A 12,500-nucleotide genomic window follows, 5' to 3' on the forward strand; every position below is an offset into this window, starting at 1 on the left:
TTAGAAAGGAAGAGCTGTCTAGCATATGTAGAGAAGTTCAAAAGAGTATTCCTGCAGAGGGATATGACAAGGGAAGAGAGAAAGCAGGCAGCAGACGCGAGGAAGGAGCGCAGGGAGAGCGAAAGGAATCGGGGAGCCACAACCCCGATCCCTACAATCTCAGAGGGGAATGGGGAACCCTCCTCAAACAGTGCAACAGCCACAGGGATTGGGGCACCACCCCCACATTCTACCCAACAGACACCCAACTTGCCCCATCCCCTGTCAGCCCCCCACTAAGTACCCACCTAGGGCACCCCCCCACCCACCCCCCTCCTCCCACTCACCCCCCTCCTCCCACTCATCCCCCTCCTCCCACTCACCCCTCTCCCCAGGACCTCCCTTCTCCCACATCCCTCAAGCCCTCCCCTCTTCCACATGCCTTCCCGTCTCTCCCACCCCCAAGCCCTCCCTTCTCCCCTGCCCCCCTAAGCCCCCCACTCTCCCCCACCCCACCTAAGTCTTCCCCTCTCCCCCAAACCCTCCCCTCTTCCTCACCCACCTCAGCCCTCCTTTCTCCCCCACGCCCCCCAAGCCCTCCACCCTTTTCTCCCCCCCCCCCATCTCCACTATCCCCCACAGCCTCTCCTCCCCCATCCTTCCCCAACCCTCCCTCTCTCACCCCCCCCCAACCCTCCCCCTCTTACCCACCCCCCTTACCCTCCCCCTCTCCCCCACCACGCCCCTCTCCCCCACCCCCCAAGCCCTCCCTCCTCCACCAGTCTCCCCCTGCCAGGTCCCCCCAGCTCCCACTCACCCCAGATCCCAAAGGTCCCCCCCAGAGAAGAAGCAGAAGAGAGTCAGTTTCAGGGTGATGTACTTGAACATAGATGGGATCACAAGCAAGACAAGTGAACTAAGGGAAAGAGCACAGGAAGTTAACCCAGATGTGATCGGACTCACTGAAACAAAACTCTCTGGAATCATAACGAATGCCGTGTTTCCCCAGGAGTACACAGTAATAAGGAAAGAGAGGGAAGGTAGGGAAGGAGGCAGAGTGGCCCTACTCATGAGAAAGGAATGGAGTTTTAAGGAGATGGCCATCCCGGGCTGTGAGGAGTTCAGAGACTACATAGCAGGCACCATAACAATGGGAGGACCAAGAATAGTAGTAGCAGTAATATACAACCCTCCACCAAATGACAGAAGACCCAGTCAAGAGTATGAAAACAACAACATGGCAGTTAACACTATAATTGAGAGGGCAGCCTCTGCTGCCTGTAGAAATAGATCCCACCTGCTCATTATGAGCGACTTCAATCACGGAAGGATTGACTGGGAGAACAAGGAACCGCATGGAGGCGAGGATACGTGGAGAGCCAAACTATTGGAGGTGGTGACAAGAAACTTTTTAACCCAGCATGTCGGAGAACCCACAAGGATGAGAGGCAATGATGAACCAGCGAGACTCGACCTAGTCTTCACTCTGAACGACTCCGACATAAGAAAAATCGGTTTTGAGAACCCAGTAGGAATGAGCGACCACAGTGTACTGGTGTTTGAGTACTTGATTGAAGAAGGGTTATTGAACTCTAGGAGGGATACCGAAACCAAAAGGTTAGCATACCGAAAGGGAAATTATGAGGGGATAAGAAAATTCCTAACAGATATAGCATGGGAAACAGAGCTCAGGGGAAAGACGGCCCAAGATATGATGGATTACATCACACAGAAGTGCAAGGACGCAGCAAACAAGTTTGTCCCAGTCCAAAAGGAAAACAGAGAAATTAAAATGAGAAACCCATGGTTTAATCAGAGATGTGGGCTAGCTAAGCAGCAAAGTAAAAGGGCATGGAGAAACTATAGGAATAACAGGACACTGGAGAGCAGAGAAAGATACCAGAATGCCAGGAATGAATATGTCAGGATGAGAAGAGAGGCAGAAAGACAATACGAAAATGACATCGCAAGCAAGGCAAAGACTCAGCCTAAATTGTTGCATAGCCACATCAGGAGAAAAACAACAGTAAAGGAACAGGTTATGAAATTAAGGATAGGGGCGGAAGGATTCACTACAAATGACAAGGAAGTGTGTGAGGAATTGAATAAGAAATTCCAGGAGGTCTTCACCTTAGAGCAAGGAGAAATTCCAGAGGTAAGTGTGGGAATAGCTAACCAGGAACCACTGGAAGAGTTTGAGATTACCAGCGGGGAAGTAAGGAAGCGTTTACTAGAGTTGGATGTGACAAAGGCTATAGGCCCAGATGGAATCTCCCCTTGGGTTCTAAAGGAAGGAGCAGGAGAACTGTGCCTACCACTCTCCATAGTGTATAACAAATCACTGGCAACAGGGGAACTGCCAGATATTTGGAAAGCAGCTAACGTAGTCCCGATATACAAGAAAGGGGATAGACAGGAGGCACTGAACTAAAGGCCTGTGTCCCTAACCTGCATACCATGCAAGCTAATGGAGAAGATTGCGCGAAAAAAACTAGTGGAGCATCTGGAGCGAAGGAACTTTGTAACACAGCATCAACATGGTTTCAGGGATGGCAGGTCCTGCCTCACAGGGTTACTTGAATTCTATGACCAGGCAACAAAAATATGGCAAGAAAGAGAAGGGTGGGCAGACTGCATATTTTTGGATTGTCAAAAAGCCTTTGATGCAGTGCCACACAAGAGGCTAGTGCGAAAGTTGGAGATGCAGGCTGGAGTGAAAGGGAAGGTACTCCGGTGGATAGAGGAGTACCTAAGCAACAGGAGACAACGAGCCTGTGTGAGGGGTGAGGTCTCAGATTGGCGAGACGTTACAAGTGGAGTCCCGCAGGGGTCAGTCCTTGGACCCATACTGTTTCTGGTATATGTAAATGATCTCCCAGAGGGTATAGATTCGTTCCTCTCAATGTTTGCCGACGATGCAAAAATTATGAGGAGGATTGAAACAGAGGATGATAGTAGGAGGCTACAAGATGACCTAGATAGACTGAGTGAATGGTCCAACAAATGGCTGTTGAAGTTCAACCCGAGTAAATGCAAAGTAATGAAACTAGGCAGTGGAAACAGGAGGCCAGACACAGGATACAGAATAGGAGATGAAGTACTTAATGAAACAGACAGAGAGAAAGATCTAGGAGTTGATATCACACCAAACTTGTCTCCTGAAGCCCACATAAAGAGAATAACGTCTGCGGCATATGCGAGGCTGGCTAACATCAGAACGGCGTTCAGGAACCTGTGTAAGGAATCATTCAGAATCTTGTACACAACATATGTAAGACCAATCCTGGAGTATGCGGCCCGAGCATGGAGCCCGTACCTTGTCAAGCACAAGACGAAGCTGGAAAAAGTCCAAAGGTATGCTACTAGACTAGTCCCAGAACTAAGAGGCATGAGTTATGAGGAAAGGCTGCGGGAAATGCACCTTACGACACTGGAAGACAGAAGAGTAATGGGGGGACATGATCACAACCTACAAAATCCTCAGGGGAATCGACCGGGTAAACAAGGATAAACTATTCAACACTAGAGGGACGCGAACAAGGGGACACAGGTGGAAGCTGAGTACCCAATTGAGCCACAGAGACATTAGAAAGAACTTTTTCAGTGTCAGAGTAGTTAGTAAATGGAATGCACTAGGAAGTGATGTGGTGGCGGCTGACTCCATACACAGTTTCAAATGTAGATATGATAGAGCCCAGTAGGCTCAGGAATCTGTACACCAGTTGATTGACGGTTGAGAGGCGGGACCAAAGAGCCAGAGCTCAACCCCCGCAAGCACAATTAGGTGAGTACAGTTAAAACTAACATTTCTTACAACCGCTTTCTATCCGGGTAACCCTTACTTTCACTGTTGTGAGGTGGTGACCCTAACCTGGTGTTGTGACACTAACCTGGTGTTGTGACACAGGGGGCCACGGAGAGGACCACCAGTATGCTCCTGGTGGTGATGCTGCTGTTCCTGCTGACGGAGGCCCCACAGGGCGTCCTCACGGGCCTCTCCCTCGTCTACGGTCATAACTTCTTCAGGTGAGTCACCTATCCTCCTCCTCCCTTGCTCAGTACTGCCTCTAGTTCAGTACTACCTCTTGCTCAGTCCTGCCTCTAGTTCAGTACTACCTCTTGCTCAGTCCTGCCTCTAGTTCAGTACTACCTCTTGCTCAGTCCTGCCTCTAGTTCAGTACTACCACTTGCTCAGTACTGCCTCTAGTTCAGTACTACCTCTTGCTCAGTCCTGCCTCTAGTTCAGTACTACCACTTGCTCAGTCCTGCCTCTAGTTCAGTACTACCTCTTGCTCAGTCCTGCCTCTAGTTCAGTACTACCACTTGCTCAGTCCTGCCTCTAGTTCAGTACTACCACTTGCTCAGTCCTGCCACCATTTTGTGTTCCCACCAGACCTCAATTCCAATTAAATTTCATTATATTGTCCCAAACTTTGCATGTAACGTTTGAGCCAAGTAAATATAGCCATCATAAGAGGGCGTCCTGATCTCCGAACAGTGACTGCTACATCCAGCTGGGCGACGTCATGGACCTGCTGGCGCTCATCAACTCTTCCATCAACTTCGTCCTCTACTGCGTCATGAGTAAGCAGTTTAGAGACACCTTCGTCAACCTCTACTGTCGTTCGTGCGTCTCAAGCTCCACCAACTCCCAGGCGGCGTCAAGCAAGAGTATCACTCTTCATGGTCACAATTCTCACATATAGGCCATCACACACACTCACACTCACTCACACGCACGCACACACACTCACGCTCACGCACACACTCACACAGACACACAAAACAGCTGTGGTATTGTGTTGATACTAGACACAAAGGCGAGAGGGGGGAAAGGACATACATGTGTTCTCTTGCAACACCTAAAGTTGTATTTTGAAATCCGCGTAGCTAGAGCAGAATACAGGTCTCTCACCGACAAATAGTTCACCAAGGTTAGATCCCCTATTAAGGGTGTGAAGATAAGTTCATTGGTGTGGACAGGTAAGGTCAGGTACTCTGGACAGGTGAGGCCAGGTACTCTGGACAGTTGAGGCCAGGTACTCTGGACAGGTGAGGCCAGGTACTCTGGACAGTTGAGGCCAGGTACTCTGGACAGTTGAGGCCAGGTACTCTGGACAGTTGAGGTCAGGTACTCTGGACAGTTGAGGTCAGGTACTCTGGACAGTTGAGGCCAGGTACTCTGGACAGTTGAGGTCAGGTACTCTGGACAGTTGAGGCCAGGTACTCTGGACAGTTGAGGTCAGGTACTCTGGACAGTTGAGGTCAGGTACTGTGGACAGTTGAGGTCAGGTACTGTGGACAGTTGAGGTCAGGTACTGTGGACAGTTGAGGTCAGGTACTGTGGACAGTTGAGGTCAGGTACTGAGGACAGTTGAGGTCAGGTACTCTGGGTAGTTCAGGCCAGGTACTCTGGACAGTTGAGGCCAGGTACTCTGGACAGTTGAGGCCAGGTACTCTGGACAGTTGAGGCCAGGTACTCTGGACAGTTGAGGCCAGGTACTCTGGACAGTTGAGGCCAGGTACTGTGGACAGTTGAGGCCAGGTACTGTGGACAGTTGAGGTCAGGTACTGTGGACAGTTGAGGTCAGGTACTGTGGACAGTTGAGGTCAGGTACTGTGGACAGTTGAGGCCAGGTACTGTGGACAGTTGAGGCCAGGTACTCTGGACAGTTGAGGCCAGGTACTCTGGACAGTTGAGGCCAGGTACTCTGGACAGTTGAGGCCAGGTACTCTGGACAGTTGAGGCCAGGTACTGTGGATAGCTGAGGCCAGGTACTCTGGACAGTTGAGGTCAGGTACTCTGGACAAGTGAGGCCAGGTACTGTGGACAGTTGAGGCCAGGTACTGTGGACAGTTGAGGCCAGGTACTGTGGACAGTTGAGGCCAGGTACTGTGGTCAGTTGAGGCCAGGTACTCTGGACAGTTGAGGCCAGGTACTCTGGACAGTTGAGGCCAGGTACTCTGGACAGTTGAGACCAGGTACTCTGGACAGTTGAGGCCAGGTACTCTGGACAGTTGAGGCCAGGTACTCTGGACAGTTGAGGCCAGGTACTCTGGACAGTTGAGGCCAGGTACTCTGGACAGTTGAGGCCAGGTACTCTGGACAGTTGAGGCCAGGTACTCTGGACAGTTGAGGCCAGGTACTGTGGACAGTTGAGGCCAGGTACTGTGGACAGTTGAGGCCAGGTACTGTGGACAGTTGAGGCCAGGTACTCTGGACAGTTGAGGCCAGGTACTCTGGACAGTTGAGGCCAGGTACTCTGGACAGTTGAGGCCAGGTACTCTGGACAGTTGAGGCCAGGTACTCTGGACAGTTGAGGCCAGGTACTCTGGACAGTTGAGGCCAGGTACTCTGGACAGTTGAGGCCAGGTACTCTGGACAGTTGAGGCCAGGTACTGTGGACAGTTGAGGCCAGGTACTGTGGACAGTTGAGGCCAGGTACTCTGGACAGTTGAGGCCAGGTACTCTGGACAGTTGAGGCCAGGTACTGTGGACAGTTGAGGCCAGGTACTGTGGACAGTTGAGGCCAGGTACTCTGGACAGTTGAGGCCAGGTACTCTGGACAGTTGAGGCCAGGTACTCTGGACAGTTGAGGCCAGGTACTGTGGACAGTTGAGGCCAGGTACCCTGGACAGTTGAGGCCAGGTACTCTGGACAGTTGAGGCCAGGTACTGTGGACAGTTGAGGCCAGGTACTCTGGACAGTTGAGGTCAGGTACTGTGGACAGTTGAGGCCAGGTACTGTGGACAGTTGAGGTCAGGTACTCTGGACAGTTGAGGCCAGGTACTCTGGACAGTTGAGGCCAGGTACTCTGGACAGTTGAGGCCAGGTACTCTGGACAGTTGAGGCCAGGTACTCTGGACAGTTGAGGCCAGGTACTCTGGACAGTTGAGGCCAGGTACTCTGGACAGTTGAGGCCAGGTACTCTGGACAGTTGAGGCCAGGTACTCTGGACAGTTGAGGCCAGGTACTCTGGACAGTTGAGGCCAGGTACTCTGGACAGTTGAGGCCAGGTACTCTGGACAGTTGAGGCCAGGTACTCTGGACAGTTGAGGCCAGGTACTCTGGACAGTTGAGGCCAGGTACTCTGGACAGTTGAGGCCAGGTACTCTGGACAGTTGAGGCCAGGTACTCTGGACAGTTGAGGCCAGGTACTCTGGACAGTTGAGGCCAGGTACTCTGGACAGTTGAGGCCAGGTACTCTGGACAGTTGAGGCCAGGTACTCTGGACAGTTGAGGCCAGGTACTCTGGACAGTTGAGGCCAGGTACTGTGGACAGTTGAGGCCAGGTACTGTGGACAGTTGAGGCCAGGTACTGTGGACAGTTGAGGCCAGGTACTCTGGACAGTTGAGGCCAGGTACTCTGGACAGTTGAGGCCAGGTACTGTGGACAGTTGAGGCCAGGTACTGTGGACAGTTGAGGCCAGGTACTCTGGACAGTTGAGGCCAGGTACTCTGGACAGTTGAGGCCAGGTACTCTGGACAGTTGAGGCCAGGTACTCTGGACAGTTGAGGCCAGGTACTCTGGACAGTTGAGGCCAGGTACTCTGGACAGTTGAGGCCAGGTACTGTGGACAGTTGAGGCCAGGTACTCTGGACAGTTGAGGCCAGGTACTCTGGACAGTTGAGGCCAGGTACTGTGGACAGTTGAGGCCAGGTACTCTGGACAGTTGAGGTCAGGTACTGTGGACAGTTGAGGCCAGGTACTCTGGACAGTTGAGGTCAGGTACTCTGGACAGTTGAGGCCAGGTACTCTGGACAGTTGAGGCCAGGTACTCTGGACAGTTGAGGCCAGGTACTCTGGACAGTTGAGGCCAGGTACTCTGGACAGTTGAGGCCAGGTACTCTGGACAGTTGAGGCCAGGTACAGCGAACAAGTCAGGTATTACAGACGTCCAGATGAACCTGTCCGCTCAACAAGCCACTCTCAACACCGAAAAACATTGACGCCCTCTCATATTCCGCTCCAACCTGCTGACGTGTCCACAGTGGCAGAACACACCACACTGTGACAGAACACACCACACTGTGACAGAACACACCACACTGTGGCAGAACACACAACACTGTGACAGAACACACCACACTGTGACAGAACACACCACACTGTGACAGAACACACCACACACACCACACTGTGACAGAACACACCACACTGTGACAGAACACACCACACTGTGACAGAACACACCACACTGTGACAGAACACATGACACTGTGACAGAACACACCACACTGTGACAGAACACACCACACTGTGACAGAACACACCACACTGTGACAGAACACATGACACTGTGACAGAACACACCACACTGTGACAGAACACACCACACTGTGACAGAACACACCACACTGTGACAGAACACACCACACTGTGACAGAACACACCACACTGTGACAGAACACACCACACTGTGACAGAACACACCACACTGTGACAGAACACATGACACTGTGACAGAACACACCACACTGTGACAGAACACACCACACTGTGACAGAACACACCACACTGTGACAGAACACACCACACTGTGACAGAACACACCACACTGTGACAGAACACATGACACTGTGACAGAACACACCACACTGTGACAGAACACATGACACTGTGACAGAACACACCACACTGTGACAGAACACACCACACTGTGACAGAACACACCACACTGTGACAGAACACACAACACTGTGACAGAACACATGACACTGTGACAGAACACACCACACTGTGACAGAACACATGACACTGTGACAGAACACATGACACTGTGACAGAACACACCACACTGAGTCAGAACACACAACACTGTGAGAGAACACACAACACTGTGACAGAACACACAACACTGTGGCAGAACACACCACACTGTGACAGAACACATGACACTGTGACAGAACACACAACACTGTGACAGAACACATGACACTGAGACAGAACACACAACACTGTGAGAGAACACACAACACTGTGGCAGAACACACAACACTGTGAGAGAACACACAACATTGTGGCAGAACACACAACACTGTGACAGAACACACGACACTGTGGCAGAACACACAACACTGTGACAGAACACACAACACTGTGACAGAACACACAACACTGTGACAGAACACACAACACTGTGACAGAACACATGACACTGTGAGAGAACACACAACACTGTGACAGAACACATGACACTGTGACAGAACACACAACACTGTGACAGAACACACAACACTGTGACAGAACACACAACACTGTGACAGAACACACAACACTGTGACAGAACACACGACACTGGCAGAACACACAACACTGTGAGAGAACACACAACACTGTGAGAGAACACACAACACTGTGACAGAACACACAACACTGTGACAGAACACACAACACTGTGACAGAACACACGACACTGGCAGAACACACAACACTGTGAGAGAACACACAACACTGTGAGAGAACACACAACACTGTGACAGAACACACAACACTGTGACAGAACACACAACACTGTGAGAGAACACACAACACTGTGACAGAACACACAACACTGAGACAGAACACACAACACTGTGAGAGAACACACAACACTGTGAGAGAACACACAACACTGTGGCAGAACACACAACACTGTGGCAGAACACACGACACTGTGACAGAACACACAACACTGTGACAGAACACACAACACTGTGAGAGAACACACAACACTGTGACAGAACACACAACACTGTGACAGAACACACAACACTGTGACAGAACACACAACACTGTGGCAGAACACACGACAGTGACAGAACACACAACACTGTGACAGAACACACAACACTGTGAGAGAACACACAACACTGTGACAGAACACACAACACTGTGACAGAACACACAACACTGTGGCAGAACACACAACACTGTGGCAGAACACACAACACTGTGACAGAACACACAACACTGAGACAGAACACACAACACTGTGAGAGAACACACAACACTGTGACAGAACACACAACACTGAGACAGAACACACAACACTGTGACAGAACACACAACACTGAGACAGAACACACAACACTGAGACAGAACACACAACACTGTGAGAGAACACACAACACTGTGACAGAACACACAACACTGAGACAGAACACACAACACTGTGAGAGAACACACAACACTGTGACAGAACACACAACACTGAGACAGAACACACAACACTGTGACAGAACACACAACACTGAGACAGAACACACAACACTGAGACAGAACACACAACACTGTGAGAGAACACACAACACTGTGACAGAACACATGACACTGAGACAGAACACACAACACTGTGAGAGAACACACAACACTGAGACAGAACACATGACACTGAGACAGAACACACAACACTGAGACAGAACACACAACACTGTGACAGAACACACAACACTGAGACAGAACACACAACACTGAGACAGAACACACAACACTGTGAGAGAACACACAACACTGTGACAGAACACACAACACTGAGACAGAACACACAACACTGTGAGAGAACACACAACACTGTGACAGAACACACAACACTGAGACAGAACACACAACACTGTGACAGAACACACAACACTGAGACAGAACACACAACACTGAGACAGAACACACAACACTGTGAGAGAACACACAACACTGTGACAGAACACATGACACTGAGACAGAACACACAACACTGAGACAGAACACACAACACTGAGACAGAACACACAACACTGTGACAGAACACACAACACTGAGACAGAACACATAACACTGAGACAGAACACACAACACTGTGAGAGAACACACAACACTGTGACAGAACACACAACACTGTGACAGAACACACAACACTGTGACAGAACACACAACACTGAGACAGAACACACAACACTGAGACAGAACACACAACACTGTGAGAGAACACACAACACTGTGAGAGAACACACAACACTGTGAGAGAACACACAACACTGTGACAGAACACACTACACTGAGACAGAACACATAACACTGAGACAGAACACATAACACTGAGACAGAACACATAACACTGTGAGAGAACACACAACACTGTGAGAGAACACACAACACTGTGAGAGAACACACAACACTGTGACAGAACACACTACACTGAGACAGAACACATAACACTGAGACAGAACACACTACACTGAGACAGAACACATAACACTGAGACAGAACACATAACACTGAGACAGAACACACAACACTTAAATAACACATTCTTCACCATTAACCTTACAAGAGAGGAATGATAAGTCTTCCTAAATCCCCACCTGTTAGACAGGATCATCAATCATCATGTCAGCTTTGAAACAAATTATCAATGAACGATTTACAAGGATTTACAGCGATTTACATCGCTGATTTACAAGGTTCATTTTATATATATATATAATATACTGTTCATAGATCAATATATGTAAATAAACTGTAGAATTATATAGATATAAGATATACAATTTAATAAACTGAAGTGTAGTTTAATTCCAACTAGAGGCATGCGGGCCCCATTTCCTACTGGAGGCATGCGGGCCCCATTTCCTACTGGAGGCATGCGGGCCCCATTTCCTACTGGAGGCATGCGGGCCCCATTTCCTAGTGGAGGCATGCGGGCCTCATTTCCTACTAGAGGCATGTGGGCCCTATTTCCTAGTGGAGGCATGCGGGCCCCATTTCCTACTAGAGGCATGTGGGCCCTATTTCCTAGTGGAGGCATGCGGGCCCCATTTCCTACTGGAGGCATGTGGGCCCTATTTCCTAGTGGAGGCATGCGGGCCTCATTTCCCTACTAGTACCCCGAGGTCCTCGTCCCCTTTCGTTACGTGTAATTAATGCCTTTTTATATTTGTAGATGTTTTGCTCGCTCTAGTATTCCCAGCTGAGCCCGTCTACGAGAGAGCGAGCCAAGACAACCTACTGGATCTGTGTCTGTCCATTCTTACATCCGACAGTAGCACCTCTTGCTACTGCCGAAGTAATGTGTACAATATGTACTCATGTACTTGTGTACAATATGTACTCATGTACTCTGAAAAAAAAAAGGTTCACGTTTTGCACAGGACCCGAAAAACAAGGCAACAAGGAAACCTTATCTTTCCTTGGTACAAATATGTCAGATTAGGCCTAAAATTGCGTTTTTAAGGGCCTAGAATGGCATAGATAAGCCTTGGAGTGCAGTTTAGATTTTTAGTTATTCTGTTCCATTTTTGTTATTTTTGTCAGTATTTCAATAACACAAAATGTTAACCGTTTATGTTCAACAGAACATGTTGTGCACATTTCATCTATAACTAACAACAGGCTCAATCATCCCTGATGACGTTTGGGAGTTGTTATACAGCCGGCCCGGCCCCAGTGGTCAGTATACACACCGGATGTGTCCTGTGGTCAGTATACATGTGTCCAGTGGTCAGTATACATGTGTCCAGTGGTCAGTATACACACCGGATGTGTCCAGTGGTCAGTATACACACC

General features: G+C 49.6%; 1 protein-coding gene across 1 annotated transcript in view; it reads left to right on the top strand.

Moving 5' to 3' along the window:
* LOC123747860 (G-protein coupled receptor dmsr-1) overlaps nucleotides 1-5,398 on the top strand; it is a 73,087-nt gene extending 67,689 nt beyond the window's left edge. Inside the window, exons 6-7 of the mRNA XM_069321709.1 lie at nucleotides 3,887-4,005; nucleotides 4,478-5,398. Coding sequence (XP_069177810.1) covers nucleotides 3,887-4,005; nucleotides 4,478-4,685 — 327 coding nt within the window. The 3' untranslated portion in view covers nucleotides 4,686-5,398. The remainder of the gene's footprint in view (nucleotides 1-3,886; nucleotides 4,006-4,477) is intronic.
* Nucleotides 5,399-12,500: the final 7,102 nt, after the last annotated feature.

Source organism: Procambarus clarkii, chromosome 10 (genome assembly GCF_040958095.1).
Source record: "Procambarus clarkii isolate CNS0578487 chromosome 10, FALCON_Pclarkii_2.0, whole genome shotgun sequence".
Taxonomy (NCBI): domain Eukaryota; kingdom Metazoa; phylum Arthropoda; class Malacostraca; order Decapoda; family Cambaridae; genus Procambarus; species Procambarus clarkii.